The sequence below is a fragment of the Haliaeetus albicilla genome, chromosome 22 (genome assembly GCF_947461875.1).
Source record: "Haliaeetus albicilla chromosome 22, bHalAlb1.1, whole genome shotgun sequence".
Classification (NCBI taxonomy): Eukaryota; Metazoa; Chordata; class Aves; order Accipitriformes; family Accipitridae; genus Haliaeetus; species Haliaeetus albicilla.
Genome location: NC_091504.1, coordinates 16,838,024 through 16,863,077, shown reverse-complemented (window position 1 = coordinate 16,863,077; position 25,054 = coordinate 16,838,024). Strand labels below are relative to the sequence as shown.

Sequence of the window (25,054 nt, the reverse complement as noted above, 5' to 3'; positions counted from 1 at the left end):
AAGGCTAGAAACGCCTTCCCCCCCCACCCCCATGTAACACTGTGGAAACTACCGGAGGTTTCATTTTCTTTTTCGTCACACATGCTGTTATTGTCACACTAAAGGCAAGAATTATTCCAAAAATAAGTCTCTCAGGGATGCTTACTACAACTTAACACAAAGCCCACCCTCACACTCAGATGGAAAAAGAGATCCAAGCATCTACTGACTTTGTTTGCTCCAGTTCATACTCAGTTTTCACAGTTGAGGGAAAAGCCGTGTTGTTTCCACTGCAGCCCGTGTCACTGGATCTGGTCACTCAGAACAAGCTATGGGGTTTGGGCCCGCGGCCTAACGGGAGCTGACCAACCATCAGAGTTTGCAAGAAGTTTTTACAGCACCCAACACCAGCATGGACATTTAAGATTAACAGAAGACGTCGAAACAAAACCTGTTTCTAAGCCAAAGGTCGGTGGGAGATGCCCGGCAGTCAGAACACCCCCCAGCCCTGCCTCACGCTAACGGAGACGGTGGGCCGCCAGCAGCCTCCACATCCCGCTGTGCTTCTTCACGGTATTTTTAAAGCCGGCCCTGAGAGGAATAAAAAGGCTCCGATGTCCCAGAACGCGAACCCCTTATTTTAGGCCCACAAGTTTGAGGGCGCAAAGCGATGCTACGTGAGGGAGGGGGGCCAGGACCGAAGACAGGGCCGCGGCTGCGGGAGGGCCCGCCTCAGCCCCTCCCCTCCCCTCACACCGGCTCCCGCGGGGCGGGACACGCCGCCCGCCCCGCCAGGGCGCCCCTGAGGGGCGAGCGCGGCCCGGCGGCGGGCGCCTCCTGCGGGCCAGGCGCCCCGGGGAGGGCGGCCCCAGCGGGGAGCCTCGCCCCCGCCCCGCCGGCGGCCGCCGCCCCACGGCTCCGCCGGCTCCGTAACGCCCGGAAACGGCAGCAGCCGGCGCGGGACTGCGGCTTCCCCAGCGCGGACATGAGCGGGCTGGGGGCCGCCGCGGAGCCGCCGGGATGGCGGCCGGGCAGCGGCGGCAGCGGTAAGGGGGCGGGGGAGGCAGGTACCGAGCGCCGCGGGGCGCAGACGGGGAGGGGGGCAGGGAGGGAGCGAGCCCCCACCGGCGGGCGGGTGGGTGGTCGCCCGCCGCTCCGGCAGGTGGCGGGGGGGAGGGAGCGGCGGCCGCGCCTCGCCTCAGCGCGGCGGGGTCCCGGGGGGCGGCCGCGCTGCTGCCGGCCGGGCGCCCCGTTGTGGCGAGCCCCGCGCCGCAGCCCCTGTGCTTCTTCCCTCTCGCAGAGGTCTTTCTCCCCGAGGAGACGCGCTCCGCCGCACCTGTGGATTTCCTGCAGCAGCTGCCCAGCTACCAGTCGGCGCTGAGGCGGCGGGCCGCCGCCGGGGGCACCCAGGAGCGGCGGACGGTCCCGCGGGGCTCCGCGGGGCTCCGCGCCGCGGAGGCCCGGGGGCCGGAGCAGGAGGGAGACGAGCTGGCCGCTCGCCCTGCGAGAGAACTCCCCTTGAGTATGGCGGAGAAGAGGAGATGGAGGTTAATCTTTACACGCTGTTTTTTCCCTTTTTTCTAAAAAAAAAAAAAGCAACAAAACCCCGAACTTGTCCTAAACGCAACGTAGGTGTGATGGAAGGCTGAAGCAGAATTGCATCTGTTTCACCCAGTGGCATGCGGTTTTGACAAGAAGCTGCCCAGGTACTCGGGCCAAAGCGCGGCAGGCTCCCTGTGGCACCTCCAGCTGCAGGAGCGTGACCCGGTGCGCTGGGCTGGCTGCGAGGGAGTAGCTGACTGGGGGGAGGAATAGGTTGAACTGGAAGAAATGAGTGAGGACTACCTGCAGCAGCCAAACGCGTTTCTCGCTGGCTTTTTGGGTTGTTTTTTTTTTGCACCTCGGGGTTTTGTGCTTTTGAGCATCACTGTGAGTTATCTGTCATCAGCAACCCCCTTCTGCTATGTGAGTACTGCTGTTCTTGCCCCTGTTCTCAGCGTTTCTTGCAAAATACATTGGTGCTCTCTCTGGTGTGGCTTAATACAGGTGGAAAGCTTTCCAGGACCATTTCTTCCTTTTTTTCCTGTATCCCTTTTTAAATTGCTCTTTGCTGTGAGCTGTAGGCAGTTCCTGCCCCTCTGGTGGTAACCCCCAGCAGGGAGGGAGTGGATTGCAAAGAGCATGCTTTGTCCTGCCTGTATTTCTCTGCTTGTTGTCTCGTGTCTTACTGCTAGGCTGAAAGTTCCTTGGAGAAGAGAAGATACAGTATGTGTTTTTATGTTGTCAGGAAACAGTACCTGATTTAAAGTGCAGCTTTGTAGTTGTGGTTATGAACCAGGAGAGAGGTGAAAGTACAATTAATGTCTGGTGCTCCACAGGGAATAAGAGTTACTTGCAAGAGTAGCTTACAGCCTGACCCTGGAGTTAAGTTTTAACCCTACAGCCTTTACACAAAGAATAGCAGAAGATCTAGGTCATGGTAAAGTGCTCAATACATTGAATTTTTATTTGAAATTGGATATCTAAAGCTCAGTTCTTCAAGAAAAAAGAACTGCAGTCCTGTGGCAGTGGTGTGTGTTAGGAATGGAGTTGGGATGTCCCAAGCTTGTTTACACGTTTTGGCGCTGAGAGATTCTGGTGGGGCTTCTTGGCACTTATATGGATCAGTAAGCTGTGCACATTGTGCAGCAGCTGTCAACACAAAATGCTTGATACAAATGTCCTGAAAGCTGAACACTCAACTTCTGTAACACAGATGAATATGCAGCCCACGCCTCTATTTAAAATGCAAACCAAACATGGGCCAGATAGTTCTCCAAACTGTCTAAAACACTACATGCTGTAGCCTGTAGTTTCCACGAAATGAAATCTTTTGAGAGTAGCTGTATTTGCACATAAAGATGAGGTCATCTGCTGCCTGTTTGATTGTTGCATATAGGGTTTAATTTGGTTTCTTGCCAAAGCACTAATTTTACTTTCAGATCAGAAGAATATGGAGACTTTGTCAACATACAGCACACAGTGCAGTGGCATGGTGTGGCAGTGAGTCACGCGCTGAAGTAGGGTTGCGTACAAAGTCTTTTAGAATTGAAACCTTTGTCTTCTACTCTAGCACAGTGGGTGCTTAACTGCTGCCCTTCTTCAGTGGCATCAGAGGCTGGAACAGCATTTGCTGCATACAAGTCAATCTTCAAGCTATGTTTCTGGGATGTTTTTCTGTTTTTAAAGTTTCTTAAATGAAAAAATAAAATGCAAACTCTGAGCTACTCAGAATTCTCCTTGATGCTGTTGCTGACCGTGCAGCAATTTTTAAAATGCGAATGTATGCATATTGCATGAAAATCTGTGAGAAGTGATTAAAAATTATAGACAGTTTGTGGCACATCCTCAGTGTTTGTTTGCAGCTTACACCCCCACACATGTTGGCAAAGAAATACTTTCTCAAATACATTGAGTTGGCACTTTCCAGCAACTTTTTCAAAATACTATAAAAACTGAATAATTAAAAATGAATAATTTTAATAACATTTGTTTTCTGTTATGTACTGGAAAATGATATAAAAGTTAGAATTATAAAATCCAAATGAAATATTTAAGCCTCTTTATAGCTCTCTATTTTTTTTTTACTTTTTTCCCCCCAATTTATTTTGACATTTCATTCTGATTTTGAGATCTGTGAGTTTTCTACAAAAAAAGAATATTCTATTTTGAACAGATGCATTTATAACATTAAAAGAAGAAAGCTAAGCATTTTAGAGAAATTTTTTAAGAGCCTCTTGGTGAATATGCTCTGGTAAGAAGTTTTGAGGAAAGAATCTTCTCTTCCTTTTCCAGCCATTTGTAAATACAAAATAATTAATGGCAACTTCCCCGAGATCCTACCGGGAAGTTCAGCTACATATTTTCTCCTGTGTTGTGCTATTGTCAATGGATTTTTTTTTTTTCTCCAAGAGACGCAAGTGTTTTCTGTGAGAGGACTTAGTATATTTGAATTAACTTGATGTCACAGTTACCAGGAGGAACAGATAGGGACAGCTAGTGTGTGTTACTCCAACTTTTAGCACTGTACTATCCCTCCAAAGGCTGCAAGCAGGCTCCATTGTGTTAGGCCCTGTTACATGTAGTGAGAAGGTATTTCTTGTGCTCAGTAACTGTATTTCTTGATTCTTAGGGACTGTCAGCAGGCTGATATAAAATATTTATCTGAGTGGAAGCAGTGGAAAAGAACTAGCAGTAAATCATTGAAAAAAGTTCTCAATGAAGTCAAGGAGTTGTTGTCTTATCTGGAGCTTTGGCGACATGATATTCACAGCATAGAAGGTATTTATTGTCTGATGTCGATTTCTCCTCTTTAAAATTGCTTCTATTATTGGTAGTTTTACATGTGTGAGCATAGTTTCAGATATAACTGTACGTGTTTAAGAAGTTACCTGTTTCCCTTATTGCTGATGTAGAATCCATGATGGGGTAGAAGGAAATATATTAGAGAAAATTATTAAAAAGTCACATTTCCATTTCTGTTATATTGCTAAAAGCCTGCAGTACTTAAAACTAGCTTTAGTAATGTTTCATCAGTTAACTCAATGTAGCTGAAATGATAATCTGCTCATTCTGTATTTTCAGTGATTTTGTCGTCTTAATTATTGGCACGTGTTTCTTTCATTCCCAGGGAAATTTGGCGCTGGAATCCAGTCCTACTTCTCCTTCCTGCGTTTTCTGGTCCTGCTGAATTTTATAATTTTTATCCTGATGTTCAGTGTTGTTACCCTTCCCAGCATCATTTCTAAATATGGACTATTCAACAGTAGCTTTGCTAAAATTCCTCCAAAGAACATAGGTAAACAACTTCTGTATGTACTGCTGCTGTTTATAAGATTCCCCCCTTCCGTCAGCTTCTCCTCCACCTCCCAGGACAAAGAGATGCTTTTTTATAAGAACTTGCCATGTTTGAATTAACTTGATCTTGCTGTTTAATGGGCATTATCATTTGAGTGACTTTTCCTGCCTTTCTTTTGACAGAGCCTCACTGCACAGTTTATAAACCTAGTGATAATAAGGGACTTGTTTACTTCTATACTTACCTCCAAGATTTGTTCAGTGGCACTGTAAGTAATTAGAATTCTTTTTATTAAGTTTCTGTGTCTCACTTAACATGTAAAATGTGAAAACATTTTGCTTGGCGAATGAAGCTTTGAGAATTTTGAAAAATGATAAGACATATGCATCACTGGAGTAAAATTAGCCTTTATCCTTTATCTGCGGGAAGGGGAGTTTTCAAACTGACTTGCAGTGAGTGTCCACAGGGCCTGGTTGGCCACATGGTGCAGCCTGCACCTCCCCTCCCCAGCTGCTAAACGTTACATATTCTGGAGCACGCTGCCTATTGTGCTCTCTGTGTAGGGTCTCAGTGTCCTTGTCATAGAGCTCTTTGATTGGTAGAGGGATTTTAAGCATGTAGTGTCTGCATTACAGTTTGGTAGAGGCAATGTCAGTATTTAGAAGCTATGGACTGTTGTAGCTTGCTGGGGGCCCCAATAGTAATTCTAAATTTAGAAAATGATTGCTTAATATCAGGTTGGATTTACCAGGGCAGTTGGTGCTACTGTTACAAATTCCATTTAAACTTAATGTTTTCACAGGGGTTCCTTAAAGAGACAAGTTTGTTTTATGGCTATTACACAATAGATACTGCACAGCTCAATATCCTGAGGTACAACTTGCCACTAGCATATCTGCTAGCTACATTTGCCTACCTTGGATTAAGTCTCCTCTGGATAATAAAAGGGTAAACAAGTTGATATACTTTATTTACTGCTACCTATTGCATAGTTTACATTGTATTCTTGCTTGTAGGGAACATGCTGCATTCTAGAACTGGTTTAGATGGAAATGGAGAAGCTTTTGCTTGAGGATGCAGTGCCACAGTAGCCTTTGTCTGTCTTTGGGAAACTGAGCCAGCAAAATAAATAAATTTGAAGTGTTAGTTTTTCATATGTATGCATACATATAAATAAAAGACCCTCAACTGTATGGTAGTTGTTGGAGGATTTTCTTTTGGTTTTCTGTTTGTTGTTTTTTTCTTCTGCCATCTCAATTTCCTGAGCTACTAGCTCTTTGCAGTGTCAGAGAAGCACTGGATGAGGTGAGAAAGTATGACTGTGGCTAAGTGTGGAGGGAAGTAACCTGTGTCAACCACGGCTTCAGCTGACTTTGGTCACTGCAGAACCTGACACTGAAAGCTTCCCAGAGACTTGCTGATATAAAGCAAATGTGGCTGTTTGCTTGGGAGGGATGGGGGTGGGGAGAGGGTGTCATTTAGTCTTTGATGAATCAGGTGTGCTTTTTGTTTCTTTTCCTGTGGATAAAATATGTCTTTTCATGAATGAAGTGAAGTTGCATTTTTCTCTAGGTCTGTGGAAGGATTTAAGCAGAACTTGGTGCGTGATGAAGACCAGTTTCAGAGTTACTGTAACAAAGTCTTTGCAGGCTGGGACTTCTGCATCACAGATCCAAATGCAGCACGGCTAAAACATCGCAGCTTGCAATATGAGCTCCAAGTGAGTAACTTTCGTTTTTCTATGATTATGGTTTCATATAACTTAGATGGCTAAGGAGGAGAGGTGTATAATTTTGCAGATAATGGAATAAGGATAAGAAGGATTGAAGTAGTTTATAGTGGGGGCAGGGCTACCCACATCCTCTTGCATACTTTTTAGGTAGCTAGAATTGTGGCGCAACGTGAGAAGGATTGGCAGTGAGGATGACAGCCCTTCCCCCGTCCGCTGGGGACTGAAGCCAACCTGTTAGCTGCTTATCTTATGTGCCTCTTCCTCACACTCGGGTCCTGCTTCCTGTGTTAGTTTCTACATAATCCAACAGGAAAAGCTATCCCAGCTTTGGGCAAGACTCTTGGACTGTCAGGAATCAGTTTGGGTGTACTGGGTTATAAGTCTCCAATGTGAATAAAATTCAGATGGTATGCCTCATACAAGTTGAGAGCACTGTTGCAGTAAGATATTCATTCAGGATTAATTAATTCAGGATAAATACTGAAAGTTTTTCACTAGGTGTCTTTGACACACATGCACATACAAAATGCTGATGCAGCCAATAGATTTCCCAAACCATAAAGCTCTCTGAAAAGAGAGTCTGTAAGGCTTTTCTGGTGAAACCAGTACTTTCTTTTGCTCTCTGTACACTGGAAGCAGAGATTTGTGTAGTGAAACAACTACCTTTGAAAAGATACTTCCACTTCAAACCACAAAGCAGTAATTATGGATTTCATAAATTACAGTGAGTTGCTTTCTGCTGTAGTAAAGTTCACAGTCATCTTTTCATCATATAACCAGAGCCTCCTTCACTTACCACACTTCTGCCTTTAGAACTCACACCTTAGAAGAACTTGCTCCTTAATATTACTGTTTGAAAGAAAGACTGAAGTGAAAAATAGCTGACAGGACAATGAAAGAAAAGCTACACATCTACTCTCTAAGAATATTTATAAATATAATTGTCATTGCAGTTTTATCAGGAAATAAGTCCCCAGAAAATACCTGGGTAATCTGTGGGTTTGCCCAGGTTAAATTGCCTTCACAGGTGATACTTCTGTGATTTTCACATCAGCTAAGGTGAAATATATCAAGTTTACATGACAAGGTGCTCAAGACTCTGCTTCTTTCTCTGTGCCATCCCCCAATTTTCCTTCACAAAGAGTAGGAGAAGGAGGTTCGAGCCATAGTGGTGAGGACTGGTTACTTACCTGCAGAAGTAAAGAGATGAGTAGGCTGATTTAACTGATTTCAGAGTTTAGTACCAAGCTGAGATCAGTCACTCACGATAAACAAGCAAGTTGTCTTTCTGTCCTCAAGGAGATATGTTACTGATATAGTAGAGATAAGAGGATTACGAGACACTTGTCTTTGGCTACAGGGCCCTCGGCCTGAGGAGACTGAGCACACTGGGGCTTCCACTCCTGCATGGACCTGTTTGTGTCAATGAAAAGGCACTCTCAGTTCGGTGTGCTTGGGCAGGCTGTGGGGTGACCTTCCTAGAAGAGGCTACGGATTTGCATGTCCCAGAGGTAGAAGACACGCTGTATGCTGCACCAGAAAACTACACATCCTTTTTCTATTGTTTGTAGACAGACTTGGAGGAAGAAAGACTGAAGCAAAAAATAGCTGACAGGACAATGAAAGAAAAGCTACGCATCTACTCTCTGAGAATACTTATAAATATAATCGTCTTTGCAGTTTTATCAGGATGTTTTTACTCTATTTATAGAGCAACTGTCTTCTCTCAAGAAAACTCCAATGTAAGTATCAGGCATGACATTAGAACAGATTCAGTCGGGGCTGGTGATTACAGCAAGAGGAACTATTGTGAAAGAGTCAAGTATCCTAATATAGCACCTTTCATGTAAGGGATCTGAAAATGCTTTCTACAGACTTAGATTTTTTTTTTTTTGGTAGGAGAGAGTGAGAAAGATCAAGAACCATGTGCAAAAAAACCCCAGTGATGTCTTCCTTTGATGCTGAGGCTTCTGTGTCTTGTGCCTTGGAGCTAATGCAGCTGACAAGAAAAGCAGCCCTCATTTTCCTTCCTATGTAACTGTTCTCACCTCACTGTGATCTGCTAGTACAAGTGCTTGTGTGTCTGGGCAGTGAACTGGCTGAGAGAACTGATCTGGTTAAAACAAGCTTTATCGTGATCAGTTTCTTGATCTGGTTCACTGCTCAACTGCAAAAATGAACAGCAAGGGAAGGGGAGAGTAAAGATTATGATCTGTATTGTGGCTTGAGTTACAGCTGTGTGGGGAAACAGGAAGGCTTCGAACAGAGCGCTTTGCAGAAGAAAAGGTTCTTGCATCAGTAGTGGAAAGAATCAGGTTAGGTGGGGTTCTTAACCCCTGGCAGGACAAGCAGATGGGAAGAGCAGTTCAGAAGCAGAACAACAGGAGCAGACAATAGTTTCAACAGTTTTGCAACAGTAATTGACTTCTCTGTAGGACCACAGGGTTGAATTAGCCTGACATGAATGGGGACAGCATTTTTTTCTCTCCTGTCTGTTCATTGGTGATGTGATGGGCACTGGCTGTGTAGGGGAAAAGTTGTGCTCGTGGTGGACCTAACTCTTAACTTCTGTAAACTGCCAGGATTGCAGAGACAGAAGCAAGAAATGGGGACTAAAGAAGTGTTTGTGTCAGAGGTATTGTCTGAGGGCAGAGAAAGGATAGCACAACACTGAACAACTCAAAAACCAGCTTCATTTACTGTGGGCTTTATTTACAAGGGTTGATATCTTGAACTTGCCTAAACAAGTAGGTAGAGGAGCTTGTTAAGATGGTAGGAAAGTCAGGGGGGCTGTTTGGTGCCAGTGCAAATAACCTGAAAAGTGTCTGAACTTTGACGTAAGTGTAAAAGCTGGTAGCCTTAGTGCTGGGATAGACAACATAGTCACATGCAAGCCTTGGTGAGATGAGCCTTTTCAAACAGAAGCTTTGGGAAAGTGCAAAAATACTCATACCTGGAGGTGGAGGGAGTTACTGGTGAAGGAAGTAGGAGAAAGCAAGAGTGTGTAGCAGCAAACTGCAGAGATAGATAGCAGTGGTCTGGCTTGTAGTTCCAAATATAGGTGGAGGATGAAGACAGAGTAAAAGATGCTACCTGAATCCTGGATAAAGAGGCTGGTGGGTAGCTGGAGAGAGCACAATGTCAGGAAGGTGTGTTTCTCTGAGTATTATCTTTCTCTCATCTCTTCTTGTACAGGACATCAGCAATACAAACTTCCAGGTTAATCTCTTACTGCAGTATTTGCCTTCCATGGTGATCACATTGGCCAACTTCATTGCTCCTCAGATCTTCTCATTTCTGATCAGATTTGAAGATTATTCACCAGCCTTTGAAATCAGGCTGACGCTCATGAGGTAAAGACATTTTTATTGTGGCCTTGGATATTTCAACAACATGTTCTTGGTAAGTTATAAGTATTGTAAACATTGAAATATCAAGAAGCAGAGAGGTTGGACTCTGCACTGGAGGGCCTGGGCACTGGAAGCCAAGCAGGCATTGTTTAACTTACATTTTAGTTGGAAGCTTTAATTTTAAATCTGGAAACAGTCTCCTGTTTTGATGACAGTACAGTGCAGTTGTTTCAGTGTCCAAGTTTTTCTCTCAGTCCCATTTAGCTGTGTGATCTGGACATCTTCAACAACCTGAATAAATAGTTGGCAGAGAACTGTGGCTGCAGAGCTGTGGATTCAAACCGTTTTGTGTGCAGCAGTTCCTTGAATGAGTAAATGTGTGTGTACAGCAGTGACTGAAGCGTGGCTTTGCTCAAGGCCGAAGTTAAAAGTTTTGGGATAAAAGATACTTAAGTGTGAGAGCATGAAGAACTAACATTTGGCAGCTTAAGGCAGTAAGATCTGGGCTGAAGCATCTGAACTTTGTCAAGCCCCTGTGCTTTGTATTTCCAATTTGGCCAAGTGCCTCTGAAGGTCTGAAGCCATGTGAGAAGGAAATGCTGCACACAGAGTTCTCACCTGGACTCTCAAATTGTACTTGAGAGAATCGCAGCCCATTGCAGCATCAAGATCTGCAACTGAAATGACTGATCTAGGAACAATACCGAGAAAAGGAATAAGGGACTGTAGCCTAAAGCAGGGAAGGTGAAAAGCAATTTAACTTACTACTAAGGAAAGAAATGTGTTTATTATCTAGCTGGCCATTCCATTAAAGGTGTACAACCCTTTTGCATTTCAAGCCTTCCTTGGACTCCTGTACAAGTTGAGCCAGGTGTTAGAATGGCTCTTTTTTTGGCAAGTTTGGAATTGGGTTTTGCCTTTCTTCCAGGTGTGTCTTCGTGCGCTTGGCTAATATCGGTGTTCTCTTGTTCTCGCTGTGGAGTCAGATCTCCTACTGTGCCACTGATGAGTGTAAGGCCTGTGGATACAATTACGAACTCTATCCTGTAAGCAGATATATCTTGGTCTTTAATCATCTGAACTTGTGAACAGAGAATTGTTTTCCATGAGATTTGCTTGTCTAGAGGTATTCAGAATCAGACCTGGGGTTGCCATTCATGTTATACCTGGTGCTGATTCTTACTGCTCAGTGCAAACCAGTACAGTTCTTACGTATATCTTTTGTTTGTCTAAAACTCTGATTAGAATTAGTCCAGTAGCAGATTATTGTTTAGCACAGACTTTCTCACTACCACGAGAATTGTTTGAGGAAGGTCTGCTTTGGAGACAGCTGTGTTACTGCCTCTTGCTCCAATAAGACAAGTGGTCTTTCATCAAAAAAACCCCACCAACAAACCTACCCAAACAAAACCCAGCAAAACAAACAAAAAGCTTGGCATGGAAGCTCTGAAACACTTAAATATTTTAGAAATGGGAGTTAATCCAGTTTGGACTTTATGGTGTTAACTGAGACGTTTGTTGCTTTAGTGATTGACAGATTGATTTTTTTACTTGTTATTTAGACTCCTAATCTTATTTTTCCTGACTTGTTTTTATAGTGCTGGGAATCTGCAGTTGGGCAAGAAATGTATAAACTGATGATATTTGATTTTATTATAATTCTTGCTGTGACTCTGTTTGTGGACTTTCCTAGAAAGTAAGTATCTCTGCCTTTTGAGCATACTTTTGCAAATGACATATGAAACACGTTTTCTTTTTTCTGTTATTAATTCCCCCTATTTCTAACCAGATTACCAGTTTTAAAATAAAACATAAACATATTTCTGGTGGTTTGAGCACTTGTTTGCTATTCAGGTGGCTGTATAGGTTTTGATATCTGAGTCTTTTTTTTCTTCCGACATTTTTCTGTTATGTTGTCTAATGCCTAAATGCTAAATATCTTTGTGTTCCAAATGTGTTAGAATTAAGCTAAGCTCTATAACTTCAATTTAGAACTAATGCTATTCTTTGGTTTTAGGTTCTTAGTTACTCATTGCTCTTGCAAACCAGTTCAGTGGTGTGGATTGCAGGAATTTGGAATTCCTGACAATGTCCTGGAAATTGTTTACGGGCAGACTATCTGCTGGATCGGAACCTTCTTTTCACCACTCCTCCCTGCAATAGCAACTATAAAATATTTCATCATCTTTTACATTAAAAAGGTAACAAAGGCATGTGGTAAACAAACAAAATTGAGCACATCGCTGTTTTTTGTGATACAGGTATGCAGTTGATTTAAAATAAACAAAAAAAACCCTAAAAACACCCAAGGTTGAAGTGTACTGGAAATGAGGTAATGGTATTCCATTTTCTGTAGGTTTTTTGCTTTTAAGAGAAGGTAGAATTTTGCTTTGAAATCAAGCAAACCAACATTTTAATAACTACGTGTTCAATTATTTGGGTTTTTTTAAATAAAATCTTTTTATGTAATAAAACTAGTTTAGAACACTTTTCTGCAATAATCTATTTACTAACAACACAGCTTAGAACTTGGACAAAATTCTGCCAAGCTGCTAAAAATTTGGAAGCAGAATGGAAAATCCAAGCTGGGTTTGATGTTCAGGGTGTGATTTCTGCATACCAGAAGCTTTGCTCTGTAACCACACAGCTCCTTCGATGCGTCAAATTCTAACTGAAACTTCAGCTCTTAGAAGAGGGGATGTATCCAGTGAAGATGTGGCAGAACAAAGCTAAAGGCTGTGCCAGGGATCATACACCAAATGACTATGTCAGTTGACTCTGTGCAAGTGTATGAGGTCCTGTCCTGGTTTCGGCTGGGATAGAGTTAATTTTCTTCCTAGTAGCTGGCATAGTGTTATGTTTTGGATTTAGTATGAGAAGAATGTTGGTAACACACTGATGTTTTCAGTTGTTGCTAAGTAGTGTTTAGACTAAGTCAAGGATTTTTCAGCTTCTCATGTCCCACCAGCAAGAAGGCTGGAGGGGCACAAGAAGTTGGGAGGGGACACAGCCAGGACAGCTGACCCAAAGTGGCCAAAGTGGTATTCCATACCATGTGATGTCATACCCACTATATAAACAGGGGAGTTGGCCTGGGTAGGGATTGCTGCTCAGGAACTAACTGGGCATCGGTCAGTGAGTGGTGAGCAATTGCATTGTGCATCGTTTGTTTTGTATATTTCAATCCTTTTATTATTACTGTTATTTTATTATTATTGTTATTATTATCATTATTAGTTTCTTCCTTTTTGTCCTATTAAACTCTTCTTATCTCAACCTATGAGTTTCACCTTTTTCCTTCTACTTGTCTTCCCCCATCCCACTGGGTGGAGGGAAAGTGAGTGAGCGGCTGTGTGGTGCTTAGTTGCTGGCTGGGGTTAAACCATGACAGGCCTTCTGGATCAAATTCTTACTCAAACTAGGAGACATTGACTTACACCAGAATGTAAAGTGTTCTTGGCCATTTTCAGTCCATGTACATCAAAGGAAGGATGGTTACATGATAGCTGGCAGCATATTTGAGAATGTTCAGCTGAAAATTCAGTTGGTGGGGAAGGTATACCTGGATGTATGTATGTAGATCTACTGGTAACAGTTTTGCTCGTTTTCCCTCTTCAGATCAGTTTGATACACACATGTAAACCTGCGGCTAGGCCTGTCAGAGCATCAAGTTCCAATTTTTTCTTCTTGGTGGTGCTGTTGATTGGGCTTGTCTTGGCTTTTATTCCTTTGGGAATCAGCATAGCACAGTAAGTGACAATTTAACTTCTGTGAAGTTCACATTTGTTCTAAGGTTGTCAGTTCCCTAAAAACAGGCACACAAGTTTGGAATGATAAATTGGAATAAAATATATGGTGTATAATAAATCAAATTATAACTTAGTTCATATAAACAAAAATTACAGTTTTAAAGACAAAGGACACTTTTACCCCACTGGCAAAATGGTGCTGGGCTCGTGTTGGATTATTTAATCGTTACATTTTGGGGTAGCATCTCCTTTCTGTTCTGCTTCTTTGACAGTATCCCCTCCTCCAAGGCATGTGGTCCATTCAGGAGCTTTAACACTTCATGGGCAGTTGTTCCAGATACAATACTTGGATTTCCAACAGGTCTGCAGAAGGTCCTTCATGGCATAGCATCAGAAGCCTTTGCAGTGCCTTTTTTTATGGTCACTTGGTGAGTACTGTGGAGACCTGATTCAGTCATGCAACTGCATGGTTCATTTCCTTCCTTACTGAACTGATACCAAACAACTATAAGACCAGATTTTCCATCTGCAGTCAAAAGCATCAAAGCCCGTACGAATCCTCAGCTCTTATGTCTTTGCCCATGTGTTCACACTCATTAGCTTTATTGCAGCTCCTCTTGCATGTCCCTTATCCCACACTTGCCTTTTTCAAGTGTTAACTGCGAATCATTCTGCAAATTAGTATTGTTAGCCCTGTGATCACAAATTGTATCTGCAAACCTTGGTTTAAAAAAAAAAAAAATCCCAACAACAAAACCCCCAAAACAGTCATACTGTAAAATAAAATTCAGTATAGGATCATAGAATTTTTAAGGTTGGAGGTCAGCTGTAGAGATCATATAATCCAACACCCCTATTCAAAACAGAGTCAAGTAGGGCAGGTGTTCGGGAACTGTGTCCAGTTAGGTTTTGAGTATCTCCAAAGGTGGAGACTCCACAACCTCTCTGGACAACCTGTTACAGGGTTTGGTCACTCTTGCAGTAAAAATCTTTTTTTCTTAGGTTAAAATGGAATTTTTTGCATTTCAGTTTAATCCAACTGTTTTCAGATCTTGCAGCCTTGTTACCTGATACTTTCTACAACGTCTACACTTGAGAAACCATGCAGTTTATTTCAGACTCCACCCAGCCTTTTGTTCCATAACACATGTTTATCTGTTCTCCTGAACGGAACCTGTTACTGCGTACACAGGAAATATCAAGTCCTCTTTTTTGGTTTGGGATTTTTTTTTTCTTTTTTTTACTTTATCATAAAGCCTGTGTAAGAGGTGGAGGTTGACTTCCACTGCTACCCTCCTGCTTATTATTTGGAAAAGAAAATACATGATTTATATAGGCATTTTTTGCTATTCTAGTTCTTGGTACTGCTCGTAATAATTTAATGCACTGTGGATAATTTGGGTTACAGATTACAGCTGGAATATGTGCTAGAAGGAATGGCTGCAATACTGATCTGTGGCTGCTTACCATAGTTAGAAACCCCAATGGGAGCAAAGAGTTACTCCAGTGAAACCTCATTAAACTTAATTTCCGCAGAGCAACCCCCCCATACATACGCTTAGAGCGGGGCAGGAACTGACAGTCTAGAGAGAGCTGTCAGAACACAACCTGTAACATCTGAAAGTGGCCATGCCTCTACATCTCCTAGCACTCTGTCCCTGCCTGCTGACAGCGCAAATATCTCAGCAGGTGCTTTTGAGCAGAGCTATGCCCAATCTACCCCAGCTGTATATTGATTTTTTTAAATTTTTTTTTTCCTCCAGCAGCTTCTTATCTGAAGCAAATGCACAAACCACCAATTCCTCTAGCCCATAACAGCCTTTTTCTGACTAATTCTGTTTTGCATGCTGTTAACATATAATGTCGGGTTGTTGTTCGCAGCCTCATTATGTTCTATTTTATTGCCTTGGCTGGAGCACACAAACGAGTGGTTGAGCAGCTGAGGGAACAACTGGTTATGGTAAGATTTGACCCACTTGTCTCTACCCCTAAAGTTTTCATTGCTGTGTCAGTAATCAGGCATGCAGAGGAACAACAGTTTTTGTAGTCTTCTGGATACTTGGTGTTTACACAGGCAGTGAAGAATGTTTTAGAGTTTACACAGGAAAAATTACTGAAGCACTATAGTATTTCTCAGTCTGGTTGGTTTTCCTGGGTATCAGCTGCAACTGCAGCAAGGTCTGGTTATATGAGATAGGCCTCTGAGAAGCGGTGTCCCTGGTCATCTGTTGTCTTGCTTAACTCCACCCATCTGCATGGGTCTTTTTCTGCTAAACAAGAACCTGAATCTTGTGCTTCCTGTCCCCTCCACCATCTTACAGAACCCCCACCTCTATTTCCTTCTCCACTCTCACAAACAGGCACCCAACTCCCTACTCTTCCCTCCAGGCCTATGTTTCTGCTGCATCATGTCTGGTCTTATTCCTGAGCACAGGTCTTTGTGGTCATCAAAAGCTGCTGCCATGTTTGACAGCCTTCACGCGCTGTGGTCTGTCAAACTCTGCTCTAGTCAGAACCTAGCCTCAATAGTAAGACTTCTCACTTTCTTAGGAAGTAGCCCATTTCTTGGTATGTGCTTCTTTTAGATATGGCATTTAACAACCTGTCCTTAGAAAAACACTGTGCTAGGGAAAGATTTTTGAAGAGTAAGGAATTTAAGAGCAAAAGCCTTACTGCTTTTTCAAGGGTTCCCAAATCAGTTAGGAATTCTGAAAATCCTTGCATGCTTTTTATTTTTGTTTGTTCACTGTTGTTAGGCTTCTTTGGAAGTATGGTTTTAAGTTTTTAGGTGTATGAGATGTTTTTACTAGGCTCAATGCAGAACTGTTAATATGTGACCTAACATGAGATAAATGAATTCAAGACTATTGGGAACTTAAAATTGTTCAGGCAGTTGAGGGTATGCTGGGAGCCACTAATTAGAGTACAATGTGGTGAGTGCACCTATTTATTTCTAATAAAGAAACGAGCTTTTCATAAATAACTTGTACTACTTCTGTTCATCTAGAGCTTACTTTTTATCCTGTCTTTCCAGGAGAGTCGTGACAAACAGTTCTTAATCAGAAAGATAACAGAAGCTCAGAGCCGTCCTTGAAAAACACTAAAAGCCAGAAGAACTTGACTTCCTGAAATTCCCAGAACCACTAGATAAGAGTAGAAGCATCTGCAGCACTTAAAAAACGAGCAGCTGACTGGCACCCTGGCACTGCAGTCTTAGTCTTGATTATGCTAGTGGGCCTTGGAAGTTTCCAAGACTGGAAATTTAGTTAATTTATATTGTGTTAGACCTGTCCAGAAAATTGTATAGTAGGACACTTTGTTGCTGCTACAATTTCAGGGTTGTTGGGGTTTAAGTCCCTATTTTTTCAGGGGTTTTGGTAAAATGGGGTCAGAACTGAAATTCTGTTTAATAACTTTGTACTGTTTTTACAAATTATGCTTTAAAAATCGGGGGGGGGGGGGGGAAGTGTGGTTTTACATGTTTCCAACTCACTTCTCTCTTAAAACCAGAGATGTATGTCAGTATTTTGAAATAGTGCACAGGAGAAGAAAACATGGCATGGGTTTGAAATCGGTTTTCTAAATATTTTCAGAGAAGAGATTTTGATACTTACTTTGCTCTGAAATAGCGAGTGCAGTTGAACACTGGATAACTTTGCAACATGGTTCAGAGAAAACAAGCTGATAAAAGAGCTGTGAATAAACCCTGAGATATAGGAAGAGACCACCAGTCGGGTCACCGGGCGGTGCACGTCTGTCACAGGGAAAGCCATTGCTCGGGTACCAGCCTCACTGCTGTGGAGTAGCTTTTTTTTTATTTCATTTTTTTAATTTAAATGTGTTAAGGCATTATTACTTGTGTTTTATTCTTGTACAAACGTCTTGACTACTGTTCTCTTTGTTCTAAAATGTGAACGTTAGAGAGTTTAGTTATAGTTTGGAAACGCAGCATCCAGAAACTTATGTGTCAGTACCATTTAAATTCACGTTTGTTCTCGCTTAAATTAAATGATGGAGCTGTGTGTCTTGGAGGGAACAGTATTTCTCAGTAAACTGCTGTTTCCTTTAGTTAAAGATCGTTCTTAAGGATTTTCTGTGCAGAACTGTATTACTTGAAATGTGCCAGTAGCACACCGCTAGCTAGTATGTGAGGCTATTCTTTTTACATCGTGTTTCGGAATGTTTTCTGCCTTCATTTTAAAGAAATTAACATTCAATAAATGATACTACTCTTTTTTTAGATATGACGCCTGATGTTTTTTGAGCGGGTTTCCTTTGACCGGCCTTTCCGGGCCCTCAGGGCCCCCAGCTGGCGCCGCCGGCCGCTAGCACCTCCGCGCCGCCAGGGGGCGTCTGGCGCTGCCGCTCGGGGGAGCGCCCCCTCCCACCTCCGGAGGTCGCCCCGCCCCCGTTCCCACGGCAGCCGGGGGACGCCGGCCCTGACTGACAGCTCCGCTCTCCAGTGCGGCGGCGCGGGGGAGCCAATCGGAACCGTGATGGGGAGGGAGGCCGCCCGCGGCGATGACGTCGGGGCGGCGCGACGCGCCGGCGGAGGCGTCGGGGTCAGCGGGATGGAGGTGGCCGCCGCCGTGGCTCCGGCCGTGTGGCGCTGGCTGGGGCCGAGCCGGCCCCTCCGCTGCGGGGCGGGTAGGGGCTCGGAGCTGCTCCCGCGCCGGCCCACCCCCCAGCCTGTGGGGGTGCCGCCCTGAACGACGGCCGCGGGCCTCGCACCGCCGCCCCGGGGCCGCCTCAGGCCTCCCGGCCCCGCGAGGGGCAGCCGCCCGCCTCGGCCGGGGGCTGGGCGGCGGCAGAGCTCGCGTCACCTTTGTCTCTCCGGCAGGTCTCCGGGGGAGATGGCCTTTGCCCGCCGGAGGGGTTTCCCTCAGGCTCTGCAGCACGCGGGTGAGTCTGGAGGGCATCAACAAGCCCGTCATAGACCGCATCATCCGGGTGGACCATGCGGGGGAGTACGGGGCAAACCGCATTTATGCGGGGCAGATGGCCGTCCTGGGTAGATCGAGTGTGGGACCGATTATCCAGGTTAGTGGACCTAAAAGCCATCGCTGTGTTTCCGGTTAACGTGCGTTTGGTTAACAGTGGTCGCATGAAGTTGTAAGGTGACAGCTGTACGTCTTTTTCTAAACACGTGGGTTTATAAAGAGTAGCGGGATTACTTGATAAGGGAGTTACCAATACTACAGTTGCTGCGGTATTGTCATAGAGACTCCTATTTTGCGAATGTTTTTATGTTGCCTGTTTATAACTATCCTCATCTGCCCTTTGTCACCTTTTCCTTTCTGTGATGTGAATAGCGTTACCTCTGCGGTTAAAGTGTGAGGGGCCTAAGCTGTTTGGGGTTTTTTTGGTTTATTAGTTTTACTGGAAATCTTTAATTTTTCTGGTTTTGTATTTTACTGTGATCTGGCTCTTTTGCAGCAAATGTGGAATCAAGAAAAAGACCACCTGAAAAAGTTCAATGAACTAATGGTTGCATACAGAGTTCGTCCTACTGTTTTATTGCCTTTTTGGAATGTAGCAGGTTTTGTTTTAGGTGAGTTTGTGTTATTACTGTTATTGTTATTTTATGAAGCCTTTAAATGTGTAAATTACTTGTATTGCTTCAGATTTCATTGTTTGCATATGCTTGGTACCACAATCACAGGGGCTGGAAGTGCTTTACTTGGAAAGAAAGGTGCAATGGCTTGCACAGTGGCAGTGGAAGAGAGTATATCGGATCACTACAATAGCCAGATCCGAACTCTTATGGAAGAAGATCCAGAAAAGTACAAAGAACTACTGCAGGTATTTAAGTATGACTCTAAAAGTAGTTTAACCAATTCATTGAATTATCTAATGTGACTTTAGTCTTTTAAAATAATATGCTCATAGAACTTACAGTAGTTCTTTTTTGTTCTATCACTTAGAATGTTCAAGTCAACAGAAACTTTAAGTTAAAAGGATGTTTTTTCCTTCAGCAGCACTGAATTGATCAAGCACCAAAATTTAAAATGTATGTTGGATTAGCTTCAGCATGCTTTCAGTAATTCAGCATTTCCCTTTTGATTGAGAGAACTATGCTTTAATTTTGATTACTTTTAATTGAAAGGAAGGCTTTAGAGGGGAAACAAAAGGAGAAGATAAGTGTAGTAACATTTTGCTTATACGGGATATGATTATATAGTTCTAGTCTTGAATACTGTTCAGAGCGTGTAAGGAGCTAATGTTTGTTAGCTCTGCAAGAAAATTATTTCCCAGGTATTTTAGGCATCAAACTGGGACACATTCCTGTAGGGTGCTTGTCAGAGACTGACCTGTTTCCGCAAACAGCACATTGAGCTCGTTTGTGTGCTGTTTGGTGGGAGCTTGCTTTAGGGTCCCCATGTTCGTTTCTATCTCTGCTGACTATGTTCAGTTGTGCTTAGTTTAACATGTAGCCAAGTCTGGTTACTCCAAATGTGTCTTCTTGTTGCAGAAATTGTATCTGAAGTAACCCAGGTTGTGCTGAGGTGCACAAGGGAAATACTACCCCTGCAAATAAAGACTATAAACTGAGAGGGCACAAAATGAAGAGAAAAAGCTAAGCAGCAAGGTTATTTACAGTGTCAATATGAGGAGGACTAGCGATGAAACCAAAAGCAATGTGAACCTATTGCATAGGGACAATGCTTGGCTGTCTGTAAACTCTGAGCACTCTATTAAGCAATCCTAGTTATCTGCAAATATCTCAAGAGAAAAATCTTTAAACCTTTTTGTCCCAGTTGAAAAATTAGAAGAGAAAAATAGTGTTCTTTAGAGTACACTAGAATGGACAAAAGCCCTGTTGGCTTACAGGGAAACACCCTTACTGATTATCTGGCAAGGCAGGGACCTTAATCTCATTATTTAAATTGTCAGAATAATTTGTATGTGTGAAACTAATTAGTGCTATGAGTTACTATGACTATAGATTTTCTTGAAACAGTTAAAAACACAGTGATATGTTAACCAGCAGCTTAGTTTTTAAAGACTTTTTTTTCTGAGAATATTAGAAGAACTTTATGTTTGAGGAATGCTGTAAATAATTCCCTTCTTGCTGAATTGCAAATTCAGGTCTTTGAGAAGGTTTTGAGAGACCTGGGCCTCAGATGCCTGTCCTGGTGCATGCAATGGTCAACAGCATATAGTTTTGTATACTAGCTGCCTTGATTTCTTTGCCAAGTAGACTTGCTAATTAACTGCTGTTTTTAAAGATAATAAAGCAATTTCGAGATGATGAACGGGAGCACCATGACATTGGGCTTGAGCATGATGCAGAAGCAGTAAGTACAATGTTAACTAGTTGGCACCATTAGTGAGGATGTAGATGTGATATTCTTATTTTCCTTATCCAGTGACCATGATGTAGTTCTTTATTTGAGAAATAGAAAATAAGGTGCTTGATATTCTTTCCCAATGATAAATGTAAGAAAACACTGCATATTATAGCTTTCATTTTTCTAGAACAGAATTGAATCTGTTGGAGCTCATTTCAAGTGTTAAAGTGATTGTGTCTTCCTGAGAGGTGTCCTCTGAGCAGTTTTTAATTTTATTTTAAGTTTAGATTAAACATTTTTGAAGATAAGGCTAATAAGTGCTATCCATACAGCTGACAACTTGAGGCATCATCTTGGTAGGCAAACACAACCATGTTAGGAAGTGTGAAATACTGAACTAAATTCTGTGCTCCCTTGAATACCATATGAGGAAAGTGTGACTTCTCTCCTCTTTTTTCACTTGTCTTACATTTGTGGGAACGTTCCACAGGGTTGATAGTTTTTAATTTAGTTTTCTGTAAGGTAGATTAGACTACGAATGCAGGTGTGCTTTGGTGGTTTGGGTTTTCTTGTTTCTGTGGTTCGCTTTGTTTTGGGGTTTTTTTGTTTTTATTTTATTAGATAATGCTTACTACTCCTTACCACAATCTGGTTCAAACAAAATACTTCATTAGATGTATTTAATCTTTTATTCTTTGTTTTACAGGCACCAGCTTATTCAGTTTTGAAGACAGCTATACAACTTGGATGCAAAGCTGCAATATTTTTATCAGAAAGAATTTAGTGATATTTTCCATAATGTTTGTGGCAATAAACTGTGACACAAAAGTGTACGGAAATTGCACAAGACTAGTAATTATTTTATTCAGCCTTTTAAAGTTTTCTTCACTAAGTGTCTGATTCAGCCATTCTTTGTCACATTGAGTACCTGTTCAAAAAGTGTCTATATTAAAGTCACTTGAGGTAAATGTGAATGAAAATGGCAGAATTGGGCCTGTATGAACTAAACCTCCTTATTCAGAGACTGTTCACAAGGTGGCAGCAAAATATGTATGTATATACATGATTTATATATATAATATATGTTTGTGTATAGATACACACACATAAAAATGATAAATACATTTTCTGTTGCCTTCAAATTTATATGTACTTGAAATAAGCTGGAGCTCATCAGCTCATTTTAAAGTGGTTAATACTAAGTAGGATATTTTTGAGTTCTGTTTTCAGGGTAAGTAAATGAAGTACTAGTAAGTATTTCTTTTCAGTCTGTCTTGAATAAAGATTGGTATTATAAGACTTTTATTTGAAGACTTGTTTGTGGTTTTCTGGTTTTTTTTCAGGCTCAATACTGAATTCTTTATTTAAGTAGAATTTTTCTTTTTTTGTTTTTTTTTTTTTTGTTGTGTGGTTTGGTTTTTTGTCTTTGTGGGTTTGAGGGGTTTTTTTGGGGGGGTGGTTGTTGTGAGTGTGTGTGTAAGGAATTGATCCCTGATACAAAGCTGGTGGAGAGAGCAACTTGGAGCACCTGTGGAATTGCACTTAATATTCTGTTAGAGCTTTCAAGTTTATCTTACTTTGCTTCTAGTCTTCATTGACTCTTGAATAGAGACACTCTTGCTTTCTCCATGTTAGAACAATTTCTCCACGCTTTCTGCTGGCATCCTGGCATGGAGCAATAGAAATAAAAAAGACAAAGTTGTGCATGTCTGTTCTGTTAAATGCTAATTGAAGATGGTAAAAGTACAGCAATGGAATTAGAATGTCTTAGACTTGTAGGGATGAAAGGGACTTCGTGCAAGATTGTGTCTCATGTTCTTTATATCTTAAGAACATCCTGACCATTCTTTTCCTATTGTAACATTATGGAAATAGGATAACTTTCCAAATACATATGGATAATATAGAAGATGCTGATATTTTGAGACAAACATTTAAAGTCCCTGTGAGAGACTTCCATTTTTATAGCTGAGAAGTATCATCTGTTGACTATATATGGTAAGGGAGGGAAACCCTATGAATAAAATTGTGGGTCACATAGAAAGCATGTATCCCCATGCTTTTCCCCTTATATCCACACTTCTAAAACTTTGGGGAGACGCAGCTTGCTTATGTCCCATAAGCTAACTTTTTTCCCAATTTTACAGGTTTTCCACTTTCTGCAGGTTTGTGGGTTTTGTTTTGTTTGTTTGGCTTTTTTTCTTAGTAAGAGTAGTTAAGCTTGACAGATCAGGGAGCAGAATTTCTTGCATCTTGTTTTCTGGTTAAAAGCTATGATGTATTAGAAGTCAGTATTTCTTAGCCCAGGCAGTGGGGTATAACTAATTGAACAGGTCAGCTATGGATGCAGGATGTAATGGGTATAAACCTAGTTGAAAAGGAGAGAATTGGAAATCAAGAAATAAAACAGTAGCAAGTGTTGCCCGTTACTGTCATAAGGAGTGGGGCCACCGTTGCCAATCTTGACTTTTACCTTATATGGCAAAGCTCCACAGTTATATTGAGGCCAGTTAAGTAATTTGATGAAGCTTTGCTGTGTGCTGGTTCCAGTTCTGTTGTGCTGGCCAGATGCTATGAACTGACTTTGTTGCTGCTTTGAGACCAGAGGAGGATAAGAAGTGTGGAGTTGCTGCCAGGAATCTGAGACCTGTGGGAGCATCTCGGAGCATCTCAAATCCAAGCACCTGGGAGCTTGCTGAGGCTTCAGACAGCCTTTAATCCAGGAACACCTGAGTCTACCTTTTTGAGTAGCTCTGTGTTTGTACTGATGGGTGTGTAATTTGACATGAAAGACTTCTTAAAGAGGATTATTTACCTTTTTTTTTTTTTGTGTAGGAGGTTAGACTGAAGGTTAAATCTTAGTATAGAAACTCCTGTATGATTTATTATGACTGATACTTTATACATTCTTTAAAAATAATTTCTATCACACCATTGCAAGTATGGCCTGGTTACACTCAAACTACTGATGTTATTTACATTGTCCAAACAAAGTAGTAGTTGGTTCTCCTATCTGTGACTGGTTTGCACACCTACTGGAATAACTTGACTTGAGGAACTCAAAGCTAAATCCCAGATTTCTCAGGGACTGCCTAATAAGAAGATGGCTCTAAGGGATTCTCGTTTTACTTGCCTCAGCCCCAGACAGTTGCGAGCAGCTTGCCTGTAAACTTGAGTTTACTAAAGGTATGTCGTATTAGACTAACACAGTATCTTCCCTAACTTGACTGATTCTCTGAACGAAAGTTACATCTAGCAGATTTCTTGCCTTAATTTCTCTAAACCATTCAGTATGCTGGCATGCAGAAAATTCCTAGGTAATTTGGAGAAGAGGAATCAGCACAAAAGAATGGTTAATTGAAGTGGCTAAAGGGGTAACAAGTGGTGTTGAAAGAACATGCAGTGCAGTCATGTAAGTCATGGACTTTAATAATTGAGTAAAAAGAGGGAAAAAAGATTGCTTGATGAATAATCCATTGTAAAGTCTTTAATAACAGAGGCAGCATGGGACAGCATCTTTTATAAGTCCATTATTAGAGCTGGGGAGGGAGGGCAACAGTATGTTTTGACTCAAAGCTGGAAGTTGCACACCCATGCATACAATGGTCTTGTGATACAAACTGGAAACCAAGCCAGACAGTTTCCTGGTTTCTTAGCCGTTACATCAGGATTGAATACTGGACAAGGCATCTGTGGGGCTTTCCTAGATAGATGATACTCAGCTGAAGCCTGATATTCTCCAAGAAAGTGGTCTGTGGTGGTGTCCAACAGTTGTGGGATTTGCTGCTGACGTAGAGAAGCGTTCATGTGATCCTTTGTCCAAGATACAGGTGGCCTCCGAGACCATCACACACTGCTCACTTGGGGGAACAACATTTAAGAGACAAATCTCATTTTTAATGCGTTTAGTTTGGCCAAAGGCTGGGAACATCAAATACCAGGAAATCACCATGTGAGGTCAGTGTGTTTGGCCGTATCTGCAGTAACTGTGAAAGTGCTCACAGCAAGTTCTTTGTCCTCAGCAGCTGAAAACATCCTGCACATTTGAGTAGGCTGTCAGACAGTAATATTGTCTCTAGCTGTGAGCATAAAATATGAATCGGGAGAACAACTCT

The 25,054-nt window shown here is 42.3% G+C and overlaps 2 protein-coding genes across 7 annotated transcripts; both read left to right on the top strand.

Annotated features, from left to right (window-relative positions):
* The first annotated feature begins 634 nt into the window (after positions 1-634).
* Positions 635-17,889, top strand: TMC7 (transmembrane channel like 7). Of its 5 annotated transcripts, XM_069810052.1 has the most exons (16): positions 635-1,025; positions 1,280-1,526; positions 4,151-4,299; positions 4,649-4,816; positions 4,999-5,084; positions 5,619-5,764; positions 6,389-6,536; positions 8,120-8,290; positions 9,744-9,901; positions 10,827-10,944; positions 11,497-11,594; positions 11,916-12,099; positions 13,517-13,647; positions 13,920-14,075; positions 15,529-15,607; positions 16,682-17,889. In XM_069810052.1, the coding sequence occupies exons 1-16, from the start codon at positions 650-652 to the stop codon at positions 16,739-16,741; spliced, it is 2,475 nt and encodes an 824-aa protein (XP_069666153.1). In that variant the 5' UTR covers positions 635-649; the 3' UTR covers positions 16,742-17,889. The 5 variants fall into 5 exon arrangements, 4 of the variants coding, with proteins under 4 accessions (XP_069666153.1, XP_069666154.1, XP_069666155.1 ...); XM_069810053.1 differs by lacking the exon at positions 8,120-8,290; XM_069810054.1 differs by lacking the exon at positions 1,280-1,526 and having other exon boundaries at positions 883-1,025.
* Positions 17,890-17,893: 4 nt separating this feature from the next.
* COQ7 (coenzyme Q7, hydroxylase) lies at positions 17,894-22,244 on the top strand. 2 transcript variants are annotated; one of them, XM_069810057.1, is made up of 6 exons: positions 17,894-18,294; positions 18,488-18,687; positions 19,084-19,198; positions 19,310-19,449; positions 20,877-20,945; positions 21,646-22,244. In XM_069810057.1, exons 1-6 carry the CDS (start codon positions 17,901-17,903, stop codon positions 21,721-21,723), a joined length of 996 nt encoding a protein of 331 aa, XP_069666158.1. In that variant the 5' UTR covers positions 17,894-17,900; the 3' UTR covers positions 21,724-22,244. The 2 variants fall into 2 exon arrangements, with proteins under 2 accessions (XP_069666158.1, XP_069666159.1); XM_069810058.1 differs by lacking the exons at positions 20,877-20,945; positions 21,646-22,244 and adding an exon at positions 19,572-20,211.
* The last annotated feature ends 2,810 nt before the right edge of the window (positions 22,245-25,054 follow it).

Bases quoted from the DNA above. Each gene is read 5' to 3' on its own strand.
- TMC7 (XM_069810052.1), top strand. From the start codon at position 650: ATGCTACGTGAGGGAGGGGGGCCAGGACCGAAGACAGGGCCGCGGCTG. The intron at 5,765-6,388 runs GTAAACAAGTTG...ATTTTTCTCTAG, and splicing joins CTCCTCTGGATAATAAAAGG to GTCTGTGGAAGGATTTAAGC. The intron at 8,291-9,743 runs GTAAGTATCAGG...CTTCTTGTACAG, and splicing joins TCTCTCAAGAAAACTCCAAT to GACATCAGCAATACAAACTT.
- COQ7 (XM_069810057.1), top strand. From the start codon at position 17,901: ATGTTTTTTGAGCGGGTTTCCTTTGACCGGCCTTTCCGGGCCCTCAGG. The intron at 18,688-19,083 runs GTTAGTGGACCT...GCTCTTTTGCAG, and splicing joins GTGTGGGACCGATTATCCAG to CAAATGTGGAATCAAGAAAA. The intron at 20,946-21,645 runs GTAAGTACAATG...TTTGTTTTACAG, and splicing joins TTGAGCATGATGCAGAAGCA to GCACCAGCTTATTCAGTTTT.